At 49.8% G+C, this 24,606-nt stretch overlaps 1 protein-coding gene across 2 annotated transcripts; it reads left to right on the top strand.

The window, feature by feature from the left end:
* Positions 1–1,708: 1,708 nt before the first annotated feature.
* Positions 1,709–23,761, top strand: VWA1 (von Willebrand factor A domain containing 1). Of its 2 annotated transcripts, XM_005437833.3 has the most exons (7): positions 1,709–1,937; positions 3,416–3,536; positions 11,654–12,217; positions 18,031–18,309; positions 19,376–19,648; positions 20,466–20,735; positions 21,410–23,761. In XM_005437833.3, the coding sequence occupies exons 2-7, from the start codon at positions 3,464–3,466 to the stop codon at positions 21,448–21,450; spliced, it is 1,500 nt and encodes a 499-aa protein (XP_005437890.1). In that variant the 5' UTR covers positions 1,709–1,937; positions 3,416–3,463; the 3' UTR covers positions 21,451–23,761. The 2 variants fall into 2 exon arrangements, with proteins under 2 accessions (XP_005437890.1, XP_055561916.1); XM_055705941.1 differs by lacking the exon at positions 1,709–1,937 and having other exon boundaries at positions 2,913–3,536; positions 21,416–23,761.
* Positions 23,762–24,606: the final 845 nt, after the last annotated feature.

The raw sequence follows: 24,606 nt of genomic DNA, 5'->3' as shown, positions 1-24,606 counted from the left end.
GTCTATGACAAGGAGAGAACGTGAGCTTAGCATCGACAGGGAGCTGAGCCTAAGCTGAGATCTGCAGCTGGATTTTGGTCCTGTGTAAACAGGAGCAAATCTGGAGTGGTACTGCTGGCTTCCCAGTGCAGGATGCAACCAGGACAGAATCAGCATTCACATAAACCAGTCTTACTGGAAACAGGATCTGTCGATTTCATTGAAGTTTAAAAATAAACCCAAACTGTGTAAGATCTAATTATTTTCCAGGCTGTGTTTTCCTGCTTCCACTTATCCCAGCAGGATTTGCAGGGAGATAAAGGCTGAAATCTCTCCAGACTGCAGGGTGTGAGGCTGAATGGCATTCACATTGATAAACTGATAAAAAAGGGAATTATTCTAAGATGAGCAACCCTTCCGTGGAAAGACTTCCTTGGGAAGTGAGTAATAGAAGGAAATAATCTCCAGGCACTGCTGAGCCCTAGCGAAGGGCTCTCAGCACGCACCTGCGAGCCCTGGGGACCAGACCTGTTGCATTTCTAGCCCGCTGTCTCTGCGGTCATCTTCTCTGAAGGGGTCACTGGGGCAGAAGGAGAACAGGAGCAGGTGGACGTTGAGCTGAGGTGGTCAGAAGCAGATGGCTTGCAATGGGGCAACCCTTGCTGCCTCAGGCTGTGCCTTCTATGTCCCAGAGTACAACTGGTAGGATATACTCATAGGATATATGAGAGCAGCCAGTAGGATATAATTACCGGCAGGGAACAAGGATGTGACTGAAAAGCCCTTCACTCAACAGTGGTTTGGAGAGCCTTGGCTGCCGTCATGGTCAATACATCAGCAACTGAACTGAGGGTGAACGTGCACAATGAGAATTGATGAATTTGCTCCGGCTGGGGTGATTGCTCATGGTGTGGTTTGCTTTGCTGTGTAATTTGCCACTGGAAGCTTGCCTGCTGAACGATGCTAAGGACTGACAGCCTCACTGCTGGAGTACCTGGCTGCTAAATAAGTACTAAATGGAGTAATGAGTGCTAAATAAGTACTAAATGGAGTACTGAGTGCTAAATAAGCTCAACTCGGACTGGGGCAGGCCAAACCACGCCGAGGTGGAGGAAAAAGCTTGCTCTGGATTTGGAGGGGCGATGAGCAAGCCCACTGCGCCTCTGGTCGGACCAAATCCAGCAGCTAACACCCTGACTTACTTCAGTGTGTCAGGGAAACCAGCTCGCAACAGTATTTGGTCACCATGGGATCACACCAGGATCCAGATGCCGCCTTCGGGGGGATGTCACAAGTTACACGTTCTTGGTATGAGCAGGGTATCTAACTCCGTCGAGTACCTGGGATAAGGCTTATTCCAGCCTGTGTGAATTGGTGGGTGAGGCTGTGGCTCGTACAGGGCTGTGCTACGTGGGACTGAGGAATGGTCCAACCTGACACTGCAGAGCATCTTCGTGATACGCTGGGTACCACACTGGCAGGAGAAACACCAGTGTCCGGGACAATTAACTAGCGATGGAATTAATGGTGTCTCAACTGGATCTCATTTCTTGGGCCTATTCTGACTTTCCATTGGGTTGATGAGTTTGGATACAACTTTTTTCCGCCCTGCACAGCTCCTTGGCTCTTAATTCCTGCTCTTTTTTTTTTTTTTTTCCTCTTACAGTTCCCAGGAGAGAGAAAATCAAATTGGAGGAAATACTGTTCACCAGTTTCAGAAATCCTACAGGCTTCTAAACATTCTTCCTTTGCTACTTACTAGCCTGTCTTGTTGGCCTCTCCCCATGTTAAGGGAGATGAGGGTTGATTGATCTCTTCATAATTGGGTGTAACTCTGCAGCTCTTCCCCACCAGCAACATCTCGGATCCGTCCAGAAGTAGCACACGTTAAAACCTTAAGTGAAAAAAGTGAAAGGGGCTGTTGCCACCTCTACCTGAAGAGCAGGAGCCAAAAGCAGGTACGTGGACGGCAGGACATCCCTGAGGAGGGACACCAGGTCTGGCCCGTTTGTGTCCTGGCAGCAGTCCCTGCGCACGGGGAAGCGGCACAACTGCGTGCCGGTGAGGGCTGGGCTGAGCAAGGGACACAAGGGACATGCTGAGTAGTGCAAGGGACAGGCTGGGCTGAGCAAGGGACATGCTGGGCAGAGCAAGGGACATGCTGGGTAGCACAAGGGACATGCTGGGCAGAGCAAGGGACATGCTGGGCAGCACAAGGGACATGCTGGGCAGAGCAAGGGACACAAGGGACATGCTGGGCAGCACAAGGGACACAAGGGACGCACTGGGTAGCACAAGGGACATGCTGGGCAGCACCAGGGACACAAGGGACATGCTGGGCAGCACCAGGGACATAAGGGACATGCTGGGCAGTGCAAGGGACATGCTGGGCAGCGAAAGGACACGCTGGGCAGCACAGGGGACATGCTAGGCAGAGCAAGGGACACAAGGGACATGCTGGGCAGCGCAAGGAACACAAGAGACATGCTGGGCAGCACAAGGGACATGCTGGGCAGAGCAAGGGACACAAGAGACATGCTGGGCAGCACAAGGGACATGCTGGGCTGAGTAAGGGACATGCTGGGCAGTGCAGGGGACATGCTGGGCAGAGCAAGGGACACAAGGGACATGCTGGGCAGCACAAGGGACATGCTGGGCAGAGTAAGGGACATGCTGGGCAGCGCAAGGGACACAAGGGACATGCTGGGCAGCACAAGGGACATGCTGGGCAGAGTAAGGGACATGCTGGGCAGCACAAGGGACACAAGAGACATGCTGGGCAGCACAAGGGACATGCTGGGCAGAGTAAGGGACATGCTGGGCAGCACAAGGGACACGCTGGGTAGCGCTAGGACCTGGGGAACGCTCTGCCTGCCTCCTCCCAGCAGATTAGCCAATATTCCCAGGGCAGGGCACTGCTCCCCAGCCTTACTCCGTTCTCTTTCCTCTAGATACTGTTTTTCCTTCTTCTAGTTCATTCCAGAGCGGAGCAGCTTTGGATTTCTCCGCGCTTCCTCCGCCCCCCTCCCCTGGTAGCTGGATAGCTGCCAGTGTCTGGCAGGGCCAAAGTTTTATCTATAGGGATATATTTTTTCAGCCCAGCCCAGCTGCACGCAGGCTGCCTGCAACTGAACCCACGCTCCTGGGGCAAGTTTGACTGGGGAGAGGATCAGCAGCAGGGGTGCTGCTTGTGCCTCTCCTCCAGCTATTGCTGTCAGGATGGATTTATGGCTTTCAAAGGAGTGAGGGGCAGCGGGGGGGGGGGGGGGAAGGAAAATTGCCTACAGGAGCCAGAGTTTACACCACAGCCCAGCAAAACATAGCTAAAGAAGCAGGCGGATCTCAAGGCATGAGCAGCATAGAGGTGGCACCCTGGGATCTGGTGGATCCTTGCACGTAATATGACTGATCTTAAGCCTTTCATCTGCCTTCACAGAGCCAAGCTTTTGGATTTAAGGTAGTTTGCCCGGGACCAGACTTTGCTATGTTGGCCAAGGCAGTGCTTTCCCTTGGTCTGTGGCTGCAGTTCGCTGCGGGACAGAACACACCTGAGAGAGGTGAGTGCCTGCAAAAGTGATGCTTTCCCTTACTATTTTCCCCCATTTAATACCTCCTGGTCCTTCTTGCTTCTCGTAAAACCTTTTCAGAATAAAAGCTGAAGCTGTATTTCTGCGTTAGGTGTAGAGTTATACTTCTACGTTACTTTGCTGGCACAAGGACAAAACAAACAAAAAAACCTTTCTAAAATTACCGTATTAGAAAGAAATTTAACCTTGCTTGCTTCCAGTCGTGGAAAGGAAACTGTTTCAAAAACTTGCAGAGTTTAGTGTAATTATGTGGAAAAAGTCCTGACTGTTACTGACGTACTGAGGCACATGGAAAAAGAGAAGCAAAAAGTCGTTGATCCTATACCTGCCTTGTTCTCTTGCTAATCTCTGTAATTCAATCCTTGCATTTCCTCTTTAAAACGCTTTCTCTTGGATGCTGTTCAGGGAAAATGATTATGGGTCAGTCACGCAGAACTGACAGCGGGGAAAGGGATGTGGAAGAGATGAAGGTCTCATTTCTGGTGCCTGCACCGCAGTGCCGGGCAGGCGGCTTTGCCCGCATCGCATCATGATGGCTAAGCTGATGCAATTGCTTTTGTTCTGCCTTGTGTTCACAAGTGGAAAAAGGTTCTGTTCCATGGCCGCAGGGCTACTGCTGGCTGCATCTGGTTTTTGCTGCACCTGGGAAATGTAATCCAATGCAAAAGGAACCTCTTGTCTATCTGGACAGGAGGTCCTCAGGCAGTAGCCCAGACTTCTGGGGTCTAATTCTGCTCCTGGTATGCACAGCAGACTGTGTGTATTGCTCGGATCCCCTTACAGGGTGTTGGATTCTATCCCTCAGTGACACAGGGCGGTTCGGGAACGGTACTGCTGCCTCGGGCTTTGTCACTGCGCTCCTGTTCTCACAGACAGGGGTTATTCTTATTGTCATACAGTTCTGCTGCCGTGGGAGTGTATGTGGCAGCTCCCCAGCCCAGGCTCAAAACAACGCTCAGACCTTCAGAGTACATGAAAAAGCAAGCCGTGCCTTCCCAGCAGGGTTGTGCCTTGCTCCAGAGGCAAAATTGTGTGTGTTGTGTTGTTGACACGCCGACTCTGGCTTGCACGCTGCCAAGCACCCTTAGAGGAGATGAACCTGCTGGTGGCAAGGTGCCCGTTCCCCAGCGCCTTTGATGGGGGGGAGGGCTCCAGGTTCCTCCCAGGTGCTCCCTGGAGTGACCTTGAGCAAACAGCCTGTCTGCTAGGGCTCCTGGGCATGGGCTAGCTCCTGCCTGGAGGTGCCGTGGTGGTGTGCCATGATGGCACATGAAAGGAGCTGTCTGAGGGGTAGGGATGCACGCCCACAACTCTGTTTCCTAGGGACATGACTGAACGTGAGTGATTGTGGCTTTATTCTGAGCTGCAGGGGACAATGCAAGGAAGCCACTGGGTGGCCAGTGGTGCTGCTACATGTGCAGGAATGATCAGCTTTTTCAGGGCAATGGCTACTTAGTGCACCAAGGCAGAGCATCATATAACCAGTTCCATCACTTTCCTCTTTGAGTCCAGATTCAGATCTCAACTATTTGATGGTTTGGGCTTTGATAAATGGGACTTAAGTTGTCGTTACCTGGTTACTCTGGACTAGCATCAGCAGAAAATGATGGGGATATCCCTGTGGGTGCAGCAAGTGAAAAATAAAGATGCAGCCCATCTGTACACCCTTTGTAGAGCTCCCTGCACTTGCTGATCTCTGAAGCACAGCTCACTACCTGGCATAATTCCATGATTCCAGGACACTTGATGCTCTAAATAAAACAGCAGAGATACTGAAACTCCTGAAAAGATCGTAAGAGGTGGTGATCCAGCTTCCTTCCTGCCAGAGGAATTTGTCTGAAGGGCCGTTTCTCAACCTACAGCCTATAATCTGTGGCGTGGACGAGCTGGAACCTGCAGAGGCAGTTTGGGCTTTCAGTCACACAAGTATATTTTGCTTGGTGGGGCTCAGCTCCTTAAATAGGCAGGGGATCTAGCAGTCTCCCATGGCCCAGGCCATGGTTTTAAGTGCAAAATACCTCCTAGCTGGCTTGGTGGGATACCTCTCTTTTTGGGAGAGGCGGTGCTTTCTCCTCCTGCCTCTCACTGTGATCCCAAGGGGCCACAGGGAAGCGCAGCCTGTGTTCCTCAGCCTCCAGACCTGGCTCCACTCATAGAACTTTTTTCCTTGCGTGGCCAAACAACGAGAAGGGAAGACAAACGTGGGATTTCAGAGTTAACCAAGACAGGATGTGATCTTTTTTGGCCGTTAGATCCTTTATGCTCTGCCAGTTCCAAGTCCCATGTAAATCAGGCGTGTGGCGTGTGTTCAGGTCCCAGCTGAGAGCGCAGGGAACTCGTGAAGCGAGTGTCTCCTGTCAGCATCTCAGTGTAAGACAGGGAAGTCTGACCAGTTTTTGGTTTGTGTTTGTTTGTTTTTTTCCTGGAAAAGCCAGGAGTTTCAATAGGCAGCACTGTGACTCCATGGTGATATTTTCCCCCCATATCGATCCCTGCAAAACACTTCTTTGTGTGATCTGTGTCTGCTGACGACACGTCGGCTGGAGGGTGAGGACAGGATGCTGCCATCGGCTCTCTTGGTCCCTAGGCTTAAGTAGGGCACAGGATCAGCAGTGCTGTGAGCTCTGCAGTTATTCCTCAGCTCTTCAGAAGCAAAGCCCTGGCAGTTCAGGAGGCAGGGAGGTGCTAATGGATGCCCCTTCTTCCCAAATCCCACTGAAAGTGAGAAATCTTCATCTGACATCCTGCCAAATGCTCCATCTTCTTTTGCTGTAAAGCAAGGGAACTGCTTGAAAACAGCAGCTGCTTGCGTAATGCAGGGATTTACTGGTAATAAATCTCCATGGCCCCACCTCTGGCATGGCTGGCATGTTTACGTTGGATGAAGGACAAGGAACAGGAAGAAAGATGAGGGAATTGAAAACCTAAACCTGAAGGGAAGGATGATGGATTGTCCAGTCACTTCCTAAGCGTTGCCATGCTCCTGATGCAGTGAGAGCCTTTGTCTAGATTTTTTTCTTTTTTTCTTTTTTCTTTTTTTTTATGGATCCTTTCTGCTGACGGAATCTAGGTGGGAGGAATTCGTTCATATGCAGGGCTGAGTAGAGGTAGAGGTAACTGTGATGGTATTTGCCTGCATGAAGGATTAGGCTTCTGTTCCACCCACAAGACAATCCCTTTAGCTCCAAAATATATACCTGCCCATCAGTGTAACTGTTGCTGTTGTTAACTGGTTGTTAACCAGTTGTTATCAACCTATGCTTTCTACCTTCCAGGCAGAACACTGTGGTGTCCAGCTGTAGCTTCTCCTGCAGAGCCTCTTAATTAACACAGCTATTTCCAGTAATGGGTGATGAGTCAAACCAGTGTTTAAAGGACTTTAACGTTACACCCAGCCCTCTCGGTGCCCCAGAGCTGCAGGGCACAGCCAAGAGGTGTGATTTGCCAGGGGCATGGCTCTTGACTCTCCTTTGTTCTTCTCTTCTGCGCAGATGTTCCATGCTGGTTTTCCAGGTAGTTCTGGCAGTGGTGGGATTTTGCTTGCATCAGCTCCCTCGTGGTGGATTCCCAGTTCCCCTCCCAGAGCACCAGTGCGTATGACCTTGTTTAGCACTTGTGAGCAACATCCTTTGGCCATTGATCCCGGCCCTGCCAGGATCGGAAGCTTTCACAGCTGTTTGTTGCAACATTTGGGAAACGAGTTGACATTCCTCAAACAAACTGGTGAGGAGCAGAGGGGAGAAACGGCGATTTCCTCCTGGGAGGCAGCAACCACATTGCCAAGGTCTCTCACTGTGGCTTGCACTTTTTCCAGGGGAGAGGAAAGCACAGAGCTGTGGCTACGTGTGTTTTGCTTCATGCAGCCCTCGCAGCTCTCCCTCTGGAATGCCGTTGGGGGTAGGGAGCCGTAGGAAGCAGTGGCAGGTCACGGGTGCAGCTCCGCTGTGCGATGCGGTGATGAAGTTACATGTTGCTACGGGCAAGCAGGCCAGTTTACTGGACTTCGCTTTTATTTTCTGCTCAGCTCTAAGGCCAAGTTGCTGGGGGCGGGGGTGTCTGCCACACCAGGCTGAGCTGTGCTGGGTCATGCAGAACTGGCTGTGATCCACATAGGCTGCAGGTCCCACTCCTGCCTCCTCCAAGCATCTCTTGCTTAGTCACCTCCAAGTAACTCTAATGTTCTCTTTTCGAAGGCTCCATCTGATTTCTCTTGTTGTTTGGATATCTGGTGCGCCTTTGCCATCTCAGCCAGCACCTACTACAGGAGAGTGGCTCCTGTGCTGACCTGGTCTCTTTAACAGCACAGTGGCTTTAGGCAACGTGTTTATTTGCATGTTTATAGACCATGTGTGCAAGCACTCTGGCTTTCTCCCAATGCACATCTATTGTATGTATAGATATATATGCACATATATATGTAGCACATGGTTCTGACTCACGCATGTCACTTCTGTCTTCCGTCCTGCGGGATTCCCAGCACACCTGGCCCTTTCTCCAGTATACCTCCCAGTATACCGTGGCTATAATTCCCAAGCGCACAGACGTGAACGCTCCCCCAGGCACTCGTGCTCGAGCTGCACAGGCAAGCATCCGAAGGGAAATAAGCAGCTGGGTCAAAACTGGCCAAGTGAAGACTGAGCGAAGAGGATCAAGTCCTCTGCAGCTCAAGCCTGAACCACTAGCCTTGCCTTCTGTTTTTCACCTTGACCCCTAGTGTTGTGCCCCAAATGGCTTGTTGGTTAATGATCTTTTCTATGCTCAGGTCATTAGGTTTCACTGTCAGGACGTGTGACATGGCCCTTGTACCCACTCACTGTTCCCCTGTCTGGGTCCTTTCCCTCCTCTTGATTTTGCTGTCTTATACCTGCCTCTTGGAGCAGTGCCCCAGTGGGGGCTTAGCACCCCCGTGCTCATCTCTGCCAGGCTCGTTGCTCTCTCCGGGCCTGCCTTGACACGGCTTTCTGCAGGGGGAGACCTGTTTGCATGAGCTGTCTCCTTGGAGCAATTAATTTTACAGGAGCTTTTCCATTCAGCTGTCTGCTGCCTTGTGGTTTTGGCTCCCACGCATGGCTCCAGCACTCAACCGCTGTGTGCTGCACCATCTCCATCTGCTCCAGAGCCCATGTTGCTTGGCCACCCCACACTCCTGATCCCTTCACTGATAGGGGAGCCCTAGTGGGCAGGCAGGAATCTCTGGTCCAAGGCTTTTTATCCTTTCTTGCACCTCAAAAGCTGTCAGGAAGCAGGGTGGTGGTTAAAAGAATTCCAGATTCATTATTGGTATTCCAGCTATTGTATGTCTCCCAAACTCTAAAAGCAGTAGGAGGTGTCCCCTATGTGTTTGCGCTTCCCACACAGCGGTTTAATTAAAAAAATGAAAAAATGAGTCAAATGGAGTGGGACTCCAGGGCACACCCTCAGAAGCATGTTCTTCCTGACATATCACATTCTTCTGCACAAATGGTCTGTGCAGCCCTTCCCCAGACATCTTGTCCCACAACCCCTTTGACGTGCTGCTCCTAAGACTATCTGGGAAAGGAGGTCGACATGTATTCAGAAGAGCAAGAAAACATCAAATCAGCCTAGCTTTTTAAAAGTTGTCTAGGGAGGAATCCCTCCACTCCAGACTTGCCCGCCAGCAGCGGTATAAATCACAGATTTGAAGAATTCAGGGAGCTTTCTGCCAGTCTTGCATGGACCGTAGCCTTTGAACCGAGAGGCAGCCAGTTCTGAGAATCAGCCGCCTCTCCTGGGAGAGCAGAGCCAGCAGTTTTTCTCATCAAGTTCCTTTATCATTTCATTCTTTTCCAAACACAGCTTATTTTAATTCCAGGCACTGCCATTGTCGTAAGACGGGATAAACTTCTAAGTTGTTTTAGACCCTGGAGTTGCTCCTGACCTTGGCAGTTGCTCTTGCTCTTGCCAACAGCAGTTTGCTTTTCTCTGGAACTGCTGTGCGTTATCCCAGAGCAGCAGCTCTGGGTGGCAGAGGCTACTCCCTGGCACCGGGCATGATTGACCTGCTGGCTTAGGCTGGTGAGGAATGTTCCCAGCTCCTGGACCGTGTCCACCACCAGCCTGGAGCAGAAAGTACTCGGGATCAGCCTGGTGTTGTGTAACAAGAGGTGTCAGTGCAAGCTGATGTAACTCGGAGGCATTTTATTTTTTTTTTGTAGCAGCAAGAGCAGGATCCAGGAGGTGCAGGCTGTACCTTCAGCTCTACCCTGGTTCCTGCCTCTTTCTGCTGCACTGGCCTTTTGGTTGATCTGCAAGGGGTTAATAACATGTGCCTGGAAAGACTGTCATGAGGTTTTGCACATCTGTGCAGTGCTTGCAGATCCTGCAGGAGCGTAGTATGGAAGTGTTGGGTGTGCTCAGGAGCCAGAGCTCCTGTTGCTCCTGCAGTGTCAGGTCCAGGGAATCTCTTTTCCCCTGCCGGCGTTGGCTCCCTGCTCCATTCCAGCCCCCTGTCCTTGCGCAGCATCTAAGATGAGGAGGTGAGATTAGTGTCCTGGGACATTACTTCCCCTCACTGCTGCGATGGCATTTTCTGCTTCTGCCTGTTATGCATCTTTACTGAATTTGGACCAGAGGAACATCAGGCTTTCATCTTGTCCTTATTCCATGAGGAGCTGTATTTTCTCAGGAGTCAGTCACCAGGCTGAATTCAGGCATATTTCATCCCAATTTTCCAGTCTTTTGGCTTGCCCCACCTCTCCCATGACTGGTCTTTTCCCTCTGAGACACGGGGTTTGTGCTGGCCATCCATGTAGCTCCTTGAACAGCAGGGATCATGCGTGTGAAGGGAAAGGGAGGACAAAAAGTAACTATTGCTCCTCTTTGCGGTCTTCAGCTTTGCAAATGTAAAACATGCCTTTAAAACAAACTTGGCAACAAAGCTCAGAGAGCAGGAAGCCAACGCAGGCAGCAGGAGCTCCTCTCCCTGCTTCTGGGAAGTCACCACAGCAGCTGGGTGCGATGCATCGTCAGCCTGACCTCTGTTGAATGGTGGTTGACCTAGGTGAGGTGCAGAACACGTGAAAGAGTGAGCTCCAAAAAGCCAAACTGGTCTGCAGCGCTGCCCTTTGCCAAGAGCCAGGGGGCAAGCTGAGCGCAGCAGGGCTGGGATGTGCTGCTCCTGTTTGCTGGGAGTCTCTGTTGTCCATCTTGGCCGACCGAAGTACGTGGAATAATATGGCAGCTGCAACGCTTGTGTGCTTGGATGTTGTGCCATTGTTCACAGTGGTGGAGCACACCACCAGGGCGGCTGCTGCTGTCTTGCTGAGATGCTCCAACTGTTCCTTTGCATGTCCCTTACCCTCCTGGCCAACGTGAAACCCTGGGGGGTAGGTGGTGAGAGGGTCCCGTGGCCGGGCGGATCAGCGCGACAGCCTCCAAGAGCTCCTTCCAGCTCCACTGCAGAGCTTTGGCTTCTCCCCTTGCCGTGTCCCCCTCGGGCAGGGCTGAGATTAGGCTACATGTCCCAAAGCAAGACTGAACCCAAAAGAAGCGGTGGGAGACAAATATAGGTCTCAATCCTGCTAGTCACTGGGCGGGTGGTGGGGTCTCATGAACTTTCTTGCTCTTGCTTTTTGTGATTCTGTAACCAGTTCAGGTTCTTGGAGCTCAGAGGACTTAGGAACCGGTTTTCTGTTCGTAAGAGAAACAGCTTTTTTGGCAGAGTACTTGAAAATAAAAGGTGCTGAGAGAACTTTGTGAACAATTACAGGCAGATCTCTGGCTGGTGCTTCAGTCTTGGCATCTCAAAGTGTTCGCCAACAATGGTTGTGATCAAACAGATGAGTCTGAGCAAAGCTGTTCGATGAGGGAAGACGGGGTGCTATGATGATGGGGTGAGAACTTCCCAGACAGCTGACAGCAGGACTGAGAATAAAGCCCAGGAGCCCTCGCACTAGGTGCAATTAATGATCAGAATAAAAAGGCAAATCCTGAGGTTTCTACCCAGCAAAATTCTCACTGGATTCTGAGATTTGGCACTGGATAATCAAGCCTTCCTAGCAGATGCCTGTGCAGGTATGTGTTCACATCATTCCACTAACATGCCTCCCTCTCTCTTCCCCTGCTAGGTCCCCAGCCGTCTATTTCCAATTCAGAGGGGGACCTCCTCTTCTTGCTGGACAGCTCTGGCAGCGTCTCCTACTATGAGTTTTCCAGGGTCAAGGAATTCATGTGGGACCTTGTGCAACCTTTCACCTTTGGCCCCAAAGATGTCCAGACCAGCATCATCCACATCAGCACGACACCCACCATGGAGTTCCCTTTTGACCGGTACCTGTCTAGCAAGACTCTGCAACAAGCCATCCGGGACACTCGGCAGCTCATGGGTGACACTAACACAGGCAAAGCACTCTCCTTTGCCAAGGAGAAATTATTCAGTGATGAAGCTGGTGCCCGCCCAGATGTGCCCAAGGTACTGGTTTGGGTGACAGATGGTTTCTCCACCGATGACATCTCCGAACCCATGCAGCTCCTGAAGGACATGGGAGTGACAGTCTTCATTGTCAGCACTGGACGGGGGAACTACCTGGAACTCTCTGCTGCTGCCAGCCAGCCACCTGAGAAGCACCTGCACTTTGTGGATGTCGATGACCTACCCATCATCACCAAGGAGCTTAGAGATGCTATCCTAGGTACGGTGGGCTTGGGTTGTGGGCACTGGGAGCTTGCAACAGGGCTGAGCGTGAGTTAATCTCTGGCTTTGCAAGGCAGGCAGTGTGAGAACCCCCTAAAACCAATGGTCCTGCTGGCCCACAGCTGCTGCCCTTGCAAACGGAGGTGCTTTGTCCATAATGCTATAAGTCCAAGTACAAACCAAGGCTTTAAGTCTGGCACAAATATCTCTATTTCCCCTGGAAAGTCCCTCGACTGATTGGAACAAACTCCCTTCTGCAGACCTGTAAGTGAGGTGAACTTGCTTGTAACTTGTGCAGTTGTTAATTAAGGAAGAAGGCTCAGGAAGCATATTATCTGGATTTCTTGAAAACTCGCAAGACTTTGAAATTAATCATGCAGGTCACAGATATCCATCCAATTCAAGTGTATCATGAAAATTCCCCCACCTGCACAGGTTAATTGTTAACCAAAGCCTTCCCAAACAGGCAATGATTAAACTACAGTAAAAGACTTCTGACTGTGGGAACAAGGTGCCTGAGCCCCTTGAACTTGATTTTTATATTCAGGGTGAATAGTTTCCTCTAAAACGTTGTCTGGCTATGTTCCACCTGATGGAGGTGGAGGGCACACGTTGAACACATTACTTACACAAAACGGGATGTGTGTGTAATCTGGGAAGGATTTGGTCCTGTCAGCTCCCTCAAAATCTTGTCTAGGGTAGATCTGACTTTCTATAAATACCATTACATGCAGGCAGAGTGCCTGGCACACCCCGAGACATCGAACTCCTGCCTACAAGTGGCCGGCAGTTGTTGCTGTCTTACAAAGAACAATTAAGGATGGTGCTTGCTATCAGCATTAAGACTGTAAGGAGAGGAATGTTTTTGTTCCATACATCCCCTGTTGTAACGTGTTCCACATCCGTCAGATCTACAGCCTGACTTGGCCAGCACAACCCTTGGAAGAAAATCCCAGCCCTGACTTGTCAGGCTTAGCCAGCCAGCTGCCACCTCTTTGTTGCTGGTGTGGTTGTGGCGGTTGCTGTGCAGAGAGCAGGAATAAGTTTGATTTTTCACTGGTCCTGTCTTCTAAAGCATCCAGGAAAGGGTCTGAGGAGACCCAAAGGCATCATCTGGGCCAGAAGGCAGGTGTTTGGGAGCCAAGAGGAATATCTCACGCGAATCTGCATGCTGCGCTGCACAATGCACGTTCTTTTTGCAGCTCTTGGATGCTGTCGTGCTGGGAGTGCCTGGGATTGCGGAGCAGGGGTTTTGCCTCAGCCTCCCAGATGCCTCTGGATTTGTTTGGGAAGCTGAGTGAGTTACTATGACTTTGCAGACTTTCCATGGATTTTTCTGGAGGTTCTCTCTCCATTGGAAATCCTGTTTTAATTCCTCATTTGGCTTCTGCTATGTGAGCTGGTTAAAGCTGGCTTTGGAGTGTCCAAGTAACCCTTTCCACAGAATCCTCTGTACGCAGCAATTTCTTTCTATTTCTAACCATGATCATTTAACAAATGACATGAAGGGACTATGTTCTCCTCCAGTCATTCCCACCACATCTCTCCTGTATGAGTATGGGGCAGTACCAGCCGTCCTTCTACTGTACCAGACCCCAGATGTTTTGTTTCAAGTGGCTGTTTCAGCTCCTAGTGCATCCTGAATCCCGATGCTATAAAATAGCATCCCAGCGAGAAATCACCTGCATATCCTTGCAGCGCAAGACTCTTGAAGATGGTAAGACCTGCAAAGGTAATAAATACTCTGCTGTGCCCGAGGGCAGTGTTCTGTGCATCCACCAAGTCTAAAAATCACTAGTCCATGATTTTAATGGAAGGTGAGATTCCCACATGAACTCAGGGGCTGGTGTTTTAAGCAAAATACCAGACACTGGTAAATTCACCTGAGTTAGCTTTAATAAAGCCACATCTGTCCACTCTTCCCTGCCTGGAGGAGGCAGCCGTCATCACCACCCTTCCTGCTTCTGGCCCCTGCCCCTGGAGTAGCAGGGACAGACAGGATCCTTGGCAGGCAGAAATTAAGTTTTTCCAACTCTGAAACAGCTCAGACTAGTTTTATTATCACTGCTATCTTATCTTCAACTCTTGCTACTGTTTCTTAAAAGCTTTTTGTAGATGCACAAAGAAGCTTTGTCAGGAATTGCTCTCCTCCCTCCACCACCTATCCAGGAGTGGGTGTTTCACGCCTGCTCCGTAGATATTCCAACACAGTGGTCCCTGGCTGCCAGGTTGCTGTTGTCTCAGGCAGGCTGGGAATGCTCCATGGGACAGTCCAGTCTCCGCAGCTGTACCTCGCTATACAAAGGTAGACGCTTTTATGTAGGAGTTGCTTAGATGCACTTTCTTTGCCTTCAGAAATGTGATCAGAGATCTGAGCAGGCAAATAAGGAGCTGTCGGGCTGAGTCTGGCATTCACAGCAGTGGGTCTCAGTCCTAGACAGCGAGACGGCCACTACTTGGACAGGGAGATGAAAGGAAGATGCCTTACTCTTCTGAACTGCATTTCTGTCCCGCCACAGGCTCTGCTGAGGCCCAGAGATGTGATATTTCTGCCTCAGTTCCCTTTTTGAAAAACCTGGCTATGTCAGAGAGCGGAGAAGATGGGCTGCTGCTCAGACATGGTGGGCCTGAAATAGTTCTAGTAATGCTGCTACGCAGAGGGGTGTAAGGCAGGGACCATGGATGGATGTGTGCCTGCTCCCCCTCTTTTTCCTTGGCATGTGTTCCTGACACGAGTCTGCAGGACGCAGCAGGTCCCAGCCAGCCTGGTTATGGCCACAGCCACAGCTCGGTCCTGGCAAATACCTCTGCCTTTCCTAGTGTGAAGGAAAGGGGACTCTAGCTCAGTCTTCTTCCTTTGAATCTTATATATTCTGTACCCAACATATGGCATTTGGTGCTTTCCTTCTGGGGAAGGACCTTCAAATATCACAAAGCCAAGGCATTCCTTTGAGTTGACATCAGGTTCTGTGCTAGCATGCACTTGCTCTCCACTCAGGCAGTTGAACTGACAACTGGTGACTTGTTTCATCCTTAGGCACCATCTCCTGAGCCAAGCGCTGCAGGAGCCTACCTGTCCATCGCAAAACACCAGCCGCTTCCCTTGCATGTTCAGGGTGGCACATTTCTGATCTGAAACAAGGTCCTGGATAACTTCTGCTGCAGTGAAGGCTTTGAGCCTAGAGTCCTCTGACGTTCCTGCTTAGCACTGGATATAAGTAGGTGACCAGAGGGAGTGATCTCAGATCCTGAGTGTCCACCATGGTAATGGAGAATTGTTCCTCCCTCCCAGCATCGGAACCGTCTCCCTATCCATATCAAAGTAGGGAAACAGAGCCACAAAGCAAAAGTGATTTGCCCCGAGTCCAAGCTGAAGCATCTGCAGAGAGGGGACCATGTACCCAGGGCTAGAACAGGTTCACCTGCTGCCTGGCTGCATTTCTTACACACATCATGAAAGCAGCAGCGTTCCTGCGAGTCTAATCTTGACCCCAGCAGAATTCCCAGGATACCAGCAAATTCCTGGCTGCAAAATGGTGTTTCGAGTCACTAAGAGGCAGGAGGTGGAAGGCAAATTGTCTTTTGGGTGTTGCTAGGCAGGCACTGCCTGTGTCTAATACGAGAGATTTGCTGTTTTCCTTTGGGAACAAGGAGGTTCTGTGAAGCATACCAGGGGTATCTATTTTCTGGGGCTTGTTGCCCGCTTTATTCGCTCAAGGCATCTGTAACCTGGCAGCAAGGGGCAGAGCTATTTGCTGTGGGCCTCCCGCAGCGTGCCCCCCGGGTGTTGCACCCCGTCACTTCAACCTGCCCAATTTACTCAGGGTCTCCAAGCTCACCCATTTCCATTCCCTGAGCTTTGGGCAGAGGACTTGTAGCACTGAGGCCTCTCCGTTCCCTGTGCCTTGGTGGCTTGGCCGCTGGCGGTTGCAGGGCTGGCATAGGGGTGCAGTGCCCCCCGTTCCGTGGTGCTGCCTCCCACCCTCTGCCCCCTCCGGGCTCGGAGTGGGTGCAATGCTGCTGGCTGGCAGCGCGCGTGGACGGTGGCGGGCAGAGCACGGGGAAGGGAGGTGGTCCTGCCTGCCTGGGAGAGCCAAAGAACAGCTCAGAGGAAAAACTGAGGCTGCTTTATTTGGTATGGGGAAGTTGGCAGGGACCCGGAGCAGCTTGGAGGAGAAGAGTTGATCTTCTCCCAGTTAAACGGCAGGTCTGGGAGCACAAAGCCACCCCCTAATCTCCTGCAGGGCTGGGAAGACCTTTGTGCCTTCCCTTACCTCTGTGTACTGGGCAGCCAGTGAGAGCTACTCAGTACCCTCCAGCTCATAAATACTTCAGAGTAGTCTATCATAAGGTTTCAGGAGGGATGCTGTGCAGAGCAAGTGCATCTTTAAGGCTCAGAGTGCTTTTAGAAGTCTTTTTTTTTTTTAAAAAAAAATAATCCTTATGTCTTTGTATGCCACTTCCCCAGAGCTAGAAACAAAGTCCTGTGTGTTTCTGCTCTTCTGGAAGGCCAAACAGTGGAATTCTGCCCAGGGTGGGCTCAGGAGGCCACGCGTGTCGGAAGGGTCAAGTAGTGGAGGAAGCTGGGGGAACTGCTGAGCGTCAGAAGAGGTATCAGTGTCTGGCATTTGGGGTCTAGAACTCAAAAGGTAGCACAAGCCGTGAAGAGAAGCCTCTGTGCAGGGGGAGAGGGGCGAGATAGCACAAGCGTGGCTCTGAACGTTGAATGTCACAGAACAATGGAGCTCTGTGAAAGGCTGCAGGGAGTGATTTCAGCTGGGATGAATGCAGCTGGCTTAGCAAATGCTGGGCACTCCCCAGTTGCTGCCCCTTCTTGGCCACTGGGTACAAGCAGAGAGCAAAGAGAAATGTATTTTTTCATATTCTGGGCTGCTTCACCTAAGTGACACAATTTAGTTGTTTGGTTTCACAAAGAGGTGATTTCTGCTGGGAGCTCGGGGTGAACTGACCACAGGAGTTTCGGAACCTGGATGCCTCATTTCTGTCTCCAGCTTTCTCGCAGGCAGTGCCAGCGCTGCTTGCTGTGTTGGGTAGGTGGTAACGTCTTGCCAAGTGTGGGAAGCTGCCTGTTTGGCCAGGCACAGTAACTCCCACACATCTGTCGGGTAGTAGCAGCTGCCCGGAATTTGCTGGACCACTCCAGATTCGTTCTCAGTGGTGCAAGACAGGCTTGGATGCTCAGGGGCATGGGTCCTGCTGTGCCAGGCCTCTGTGTCACAGCAGATCACCAGCACCATTCGCCCTTAGCACAGAGGACAAGGCAGAGAGAACAGAGAGGGGTAGCTGGGGCTTTAAAGAGCAGCTTGGAGGCTTGTGGCAAATCGCTTTGAGACTGGAGATGCCCATGAGGCAAGGCGCAGTAGTATTCCTGAGCTGAAGCCTGTTGTGCAGGCACACTTGAGCAATTGCTTTAGCCAAAATGCCACCTGGTGATGGCTGGGACATATGCATTTCCCCTGCAAGCTCTGTTCAGTGAAAGGCTCTTGTCTGAGAGGTAGAAGTGGTGTGAAAACCCAAAGATTTCTGCCTAAGTTGATGTGTTTGATTATTTTTTTTTTTTTTTAGCTTTATCTTTGGTTTCAAGGATTTTGTTTTATAGTCCTGAACCTTTCAAAGAGGGTCTAGTTCACTGAATTCCTATGAAGGGGCTTGGCTACACCTCGATGACTTCAGTTGTGACCCAGTGTTTCTGTAGCCTACAGCTCCCGTCCAGAAGGGCCTGTATTTTAGATATGCCATGTTCTGTATATTGACATCAGCAGTAATTTCTTGCTACTGTTTCTCTTCCAGATGTTATCCAAGCAAATCGGCTCCATGCAGTAGATATCACCTCAAGCAGCTTCCGTCTGATGTGGCCCAAACTCCTCTCCGAAGAAACCGGCTACTACACACTACAGTATGCCCCGATAGATGATCTCGCAAGGAAGAGGACAAAGCAAATGTCTGGGGCTCACACTAGCCTCGTGCTAAGCAACCTTGGATCAGAAACTACTTACGAGGTGGCACTCATTCCTGAATCCAACATCCACTACTTCCCTCCCCAGACAACAAGGGTTACTACACTGGCAGGTAAATGTGCACAATCCTGACCAAGGGGGAAGTCTCCACTGTGCTGAGCCTCCTGTATGTATCAAGCAAATGGGACAGCCCTTGGTCTGCATCCCACCGTCTCGTGGTCTGGCTGGAGGAGGCGGATGATTGTGATCAGGACAGAACATAATGAGCTGCTTTATGCTGGCACTCAGCTGCCAGCTGTTTGCTTAGAGAGGTGTTCTGGACTGTTCGGAACAGGGGATCAGGTCTGATGGTCATAGCCCTTCCAACCTTAAAAGTCTGTGAATCTGGAGGAAAGCAGAGCCCACTGCCCTGGGAGAAGGTGGCAGGAGCTGCAGCTTGCGGGGCTTATGTATTATAACTTATATTATACCTTAACAGGGCTGAGGTATAGAGCCCACTGGGGATAAAGCACAGGCTGCTGCATGTACTTACTCACTCTCCCAGTAGGATGGTCAGGGAGAAGCAGTGCTGTCTTGTGTGGGTTACTGCCAAAGGGGAATCTTGACCTTCATCGCTTGAGCAGCTGCTATGGAACAAGGAGATTCCTGTCTCCTACCTGAGGCTGCAGGTATAGCCTGGGGAGAGTAATGCTTCTGAAGTGGGTGCATGCTGCTTCTCCAGGCAGTGTATCCACTGATGGGGAATCCCTGTGTGAGAGGGAAAGAGAGAGGGGGAGCACTCGGGGCAGAAGCCAGCCCCTTTGTGCAGATTAGTCATTTGGCCAGAAGACTAACTCAGATTTATGCTGGGTAGCAACATGCAAAAAAAGTGGCACGCTGAAAAGCTGAGCAGGGGTAATAAAATCAAGATGAACTTGCATCCAATATTAATGTTCTTCATGCAAAACCAGTTTTGGCTGAGTAGTTTTACCCACTCTCTGCTGCACAGGTGAAGAAAATATTTTCTTAGGGCTGAGCTGGGTTGTGCTGACGTGGTGACTATCCACCTCCACTTGCTGGATGGATTTTCTTCCACCTCATGGAAGCCAAATATGGTTCAGGTCAATTATGCTTCCCTGACAGCATTCTTATGCCTTGAATGATATACTCATTCACATCTTTTTTTACATTTCTTTCAGAGGAAGTAAGTCCAGCTCAGGTTCTCATCTCAGAGTCTGGGCCACGCAGCTTCCATGTTAGTTGGGGTCCTACCCTGGACAGCGTGATGGGCTATCAGATCCTGTACGGACCCCTTCCTGGGAACTCGGTGAAGCTGCTGGAAGTGGACGGCAAGCAAAACAGCACTGTGGTGGAGAACCTGGCACCCAATACAACCTATCTAGTGACAGTGACTGCAATCTACAAATCGGGAAAGGAGAAATCCCTGTCTGCTAAAGCATGCACTCAGGAAGGTGAGCAGCACCCTGCTGATAGGAAATCCCATGGCCACACAGAGTATCTGAAGCGTGTCCGTTTTTTTGCACAAAGCATCTGCCTCTAGGTGAAGCCAGGGAACTGGGTTAGCCCAGTTACTGAGCCGGGGGTGAGAGAAGGGGAAAGTTGCAGCTTCTGATGAACAGCACACGATATATGCCATTAGGGTGTAGCAGATGTATAAGGTATGGGACTGGAAGAGAATCAGACGCACGCCACACACCTGCTATTACAGGGTGCGTATGGCCAAGCTGCTGGTGTAGGCACAAGCAGAACAGACTTGGAGATCCCTGAATCTCCCTGAAGCAGAAAGAAAAGCACCTTTCCCTCCTATCTCCTCAGTGTCTGTTCTTTGTGATTTAGCACCAGAGGGGTGGAAACCTCATCAGCAGAACCTTCAGCTCTGAAGAGGTACCTGTGAAGATATTGCAGGAGGCAAAATGTAGCTTTTGAGGTACCTGTGAAGACACTGCAGGAGGCAAAATGTAGCTTTTGTCAGGACTCGGGAATGAGGAACTCAGAATGACAGCAGCTGAGGGTGCGGGAGGCAGCCAGCCAGTGCCTAACAGTGCCAACACAAGTATTACGTGCTGGTACCAGGACAAAGTTAAGGACTAAGGAGGCTGTGCTCCTCCAGTGTGGAGATGCAGAGGGATGGGCTATTGCATCTCTACAACAAAGAGCAGGCTGGCTGGCCACCCCTTCTCACCAGTCCCCTCGGGAGGAGCAAGGAGATAGGCAGTAAGGACGGCTCCATACAAACGGCCTGAAGTAACATGAATCTTCTTTCTCCAGAGGGCTCCAAAGTGAGGCACCTCCGCTTTGAAGACATGGGCCCCAACACTCTGAAAGCCTCCTGGGACTCTGCCGATGGGAAAGTCCTTGGTTACAGGGTCCGATGCCGGCGGCAGAGTGGCCCTTCATCCGTCATCAGCGTTTCGCCGCAGATTCACAGCGTGCTCCTCACGGACCTGGCTGCAGGCACCACCAACAAAGTCTGCGTGAAGCCCGTGTACAAGAACCAGCCAGGCAAAGGGCTGTGCCGCATGGCACACGTGCAGCCGGGTAAGCTGGGGTGCAAGGCACAATCCTGGGGCACTTGAGCCAAGGGGAAATGTTCTGAAGGGCATTGAGGGGGTGGAGATCCAAGGCAGGGGAGCCCTCATGGCTGAAATGCTCTGTGCTCCTCAGCTAGCTTGCCAGTAGGGCTTCATCACAGCTATCAGCCCAAGAGGTACTGCCCTCTTGGGTTCTTTCCCTCTTTTTTAAGAGCAGTCCTCCTCCTAGTGGCATTATGTTTGCAGGCAGGAGCAAAAAGTGTACAGTGGAGGCAGTCCTGCAACTGCTTTGGGATAAGAAGGGCGGGAGGACTGCTAAAAGCTGGCATGGGCATTGGAAGCACTGTTTAAAAGTAATTTGAACTCTTGGCTACCCTTCACTTTTCAACGTGGCAGGGACGAGCTAACTATGAAACACAGCTACTAAGGCACAACACATCTGCTTTCCTTCTTCCACTACTCAGAAGCCACTTACTGTCGTGAAACACAAAGGGATTCTTGATAGGCTGAAGTGAAGTAAGAGCTAAAAAGAAGCTGTGCAACAGTGCAGAAGCACAGCCGTTTTCCCAGCAAGAGGCCAGAGGGATAGGGAAGATGACCACAGGGATAAGATCTCTGACTCAGTCAAATTTGGAGAACGGGTGGATAAAGCTGATATTATAATTCTTGTGTTCTTCCCAGCTACAGAAGCCCAAGGATATAAGCACAGACAGACAGCATGACAGACTCTGGAGTGAACTGATTCCCGGCAGAGCAAGGAATCTTGCTTGGACAAAGACTTGGACAAAAAGGAGTCGTCAGGGGAGGAAGCCGGAAAGCTCACAGATCATCTCCCAGCCTGCACTGTCCGTTAAGGTGTCCTGGTTGTCAAGCCTAAAGGCTGTCCTCAGCCCAGTTCTGCTAAAGCTTAAAGGTTTGGCTTCGCTGAGTGGAACAATCAATCTGACTAATAGATCCCAAATCTGTACCCTCTTTTCATATAAATATGCCTGACAAATAACAAACAAAAGGCAAAGGGATGAATCCTCACTATTGCTTGCTTACTTACTGCCTGTCCTCTATTTATTAAATGTTGATACAGTTCTGGTTTTGCAGCTTATGAGCATGTTCAAGGCTTGGCTGTTTACTCCCCTGGCCTTTCACTGTGGGCATCTGCCCTCAGAGAAAGATTACACGTGACACACCTGAGAAAGAGCAGCTTTCTCCCAGTTCACCCAGTGTACTCAACAGATAGCTCAAATTAGGCAACCCAAAAGTATAGCATCTCAGGGATGGAAGGGAAAAGCATTAGGAGAGAAAAGAACAACAGAATGCAAAAATGTACAGTATGCAGAGATCAGGTCAAAGCCAACAGGACTTCTGAGAAGAGGAAGAAAAGAGGTGGTTGTCCTCGTCAAAGGTCAGGTGGGTTATGAAGACGCTATAGAAAACATCCCGCCTTTTATAAAGCACAAGGACAGTTTAGTGTTTCCAGATGGTCTTTGGTTGATGGCAGAGCTTGGTGGATGAACTCTGAGAAACAGAACGACAGGGCTGTGCCAGGCCAGGGCTGACGAGCGCTGTCAAGAGTGCTCCAGCAGAAGTCTGCTCACTGTCTGCCTGCTGAATTCTTGAGTCTCATTAACACTGTTCCACTCTCCCTATGGCACTGGTATTAAATTAATCTGCTGCAATGACATACAGATCCCAGATGGAATCTGAAGGGCTCAGTTCCCCCAAGTAATTTGCCTTGGGATTTGATATCAATCTGAGAGAGCAGAAAACTCAAAAACCTGGGAATTTGCTTCTCCAGCAGGTTACTCCAGAGCTCTCAACCCTCAGCTGAGCTCAAGGAGCAGCAGTGAGTCAAGAAAAGCCAGACAGCAAGACCACCTAACCCAGTTATTTTTGTTTCTTATTCAAATACATGCCTCCAAACAACAGTGCAATGCTGCCCGGATCATGACCACTGATTTACTTTGGCATACCTGCAGTCAGTTTCACCAAATTGGATGCGAGTCCTGCTATTGGAGCAGCCATATAGAGATTAATTAGCCAGTTCTGTGGCTAATTAGGGACAGTAAGTCTCCAGCACTATCATTCCAGGCTTTATCCTCTGCACTCTGAAAACACCTAGCACATCTTTAGTGTCTTGTCCTGGGCTTCCACCCAGCCCTAAGCTTGAGGTACACTTAAAAATCAGGTTTCTAGGGGAGGAGAGTAGAACTGATTCTTTCCCTTTGGCCCCAGGCTTGAATTTGCTGTCACTCATTTTAATACCTAGTGACAAAGCCATTGGAGCAGCATCGTTCCAAAATTCAGGCTTAGGGCTGTGAAGAAATGTATACACTTTTCTAGTAACAAAACCCAGCATCAGTGGGAACACCTTCCCTCAGTAATGCCTGCTCTATTTTAAATGTATTGCTTATTTGTCCTATGGGTGGAACTGTTTTTAAAGCTGTACTGTATTTTGGAGAGTCCTCATTAGTGTCGCTCTATTCTGCAAACCCTCTGTTAGCTCTGCTTATGGACTTCTTAAAAGAGTTCCTTTCAGAGCTGAGATGAACTTTGTCACTGACCTTGTGTCCTGAGTGCTGAATTCATCATACCTGGGTTTATGGAGCGTTTGCTTTGGGCTGTCATCTTGTACAGGAGGAAGGGACAGGAGAGGGCTGAGTCACTCATGAACCTGATAAGATTTCATACACTTTGTGTTCTCCTTTGGAATGTGCTCTTGTGACTGATTAATCTTCATGGAGACTGTGCTGAAGGGAAGAAAAAGTCTCTGGAATCATAGCATCGTAAAATATCTCAAGCTGGAAGGGACCCATAAGGATCATAAGAGTCCAGCTCCCAGCCCAGGCAACATCTGGTCAATCCAAGATAAAGATACCATGAGTGATCTCTCATGCAATAAGATAATCTTTTTCATTCTTGCTGTAGGACAGAAATTAATTTTGCACAACTCCTTGCATAGTTTACTAATACATTAACATGTCATCCCCCCCAATTGTAATGCATCCTTTTGAAGACAATTAAAAATACAGTACAAGAGCTATTGAATGATTACTTTGTTCTTGGTGGCACTAAGGCCAAATCTATTAAGTGTAGCTTTTGTTCTAATGAAAAGCTAGTATTCATCTCAATTTTAAATGACTGAAAAGTAACATTTCCATTCATGACTTCATGGTCTGGTTTACATAGAACTTTATCTCCATACACACACACCCCAAAAGAAAAAGAAAAAAGTAGAAATACATCAGTCTCAGTAATGTCTCAGCTTCAGTAAGAATCATTTTACAAGGAGCCAAGAAGTGAATGTCCCTTAAATCCTGGCAGAACTGGTAGTACTCATGAACACGAAAATTCCAATCGGACAGGTAAGTTAAACTAATTTTTTTTTAATTTATTTAGAAAAATGTAAGCCTAATGATTTCCAGGCTATTTAAGCATCTCATCTGTACTGATATAATGGGTATAACACCCAAACACCTATGTAGGATGAGAGCATAAACCATCAGGGCTACCAGTAGGAGCTAAGTTCTGTGTGTGGGGACTACAAACAGCTTCATTTGTAGGTAAGTTGTTCCCAGGTTTTCTTTAGGGTCCTTGCACCATCTGATGCATGTGGTGTTGGCTATTATTAAAGATTTAATGTGGAGTCGCTAGTGTGATCTGCTGAGAGAGTTCCCATGTTCCTCAGGAATACGAAGACTATCCTGTATCAAGACACCACGGGTTTTCCGAACACAACCTCCCAGGAAGGTGCTGATCTGTCAGTAAGCAGAGCGGTTATCCCACTTAGCTGATCTGTTATCTTGACACTCAATGGTTTTGTGATCGAAACCAGCATACTTGCCCAATTCCAGAATTTTGGTGGGGTGTTTGTGTTCAGTTGG

Source organism: Falco cherrug, chromosome 3 (assembly GCF_023634085.1).
Source record: "Falco cherrug isolate bFalChe1 chromosome 3, bFalChe1.pri, whole genome shotgun sequence".
Lineage (NCBI taxonomy): Eukaryota > Metazoa > Chordata > Aves > Falconiformes > Falconidae > Falco > Falco cherrug.
Note: the sequence above shows the minus strand (reverse complement) of the source record. Positions and strands in the feature narration are given on the sequence as shown.

What these genes read in the sequence shown, in the direction of transcription:
- VWA1 (XM_005437833.3), top strand. Translation starts at nt 3,464, where the DNA reads ATGTTGGCCAAGGCAGTGCTTTCCCTTGGTCTGTGGCTGCAGTTCGCT. An exon ending in ACAGAACACACCTGAGAGAG is followed by an intron (nt 3,537 to 11,653) that starts GTGAGTGCCTGC and finishes TTCCCCTGCTAG; the next exon opens with GTCCCCAGCCGTCTATTTCC. An exon ending in GCTTAGAGATGCTATCCTAG is followed by an intron (nt 12,218 to 18,030) that starts GTACGGTGGGCT and finishes TTTCTCTTCCAG; the next exon opens with ATGTTATCCAAGCAAATCGG.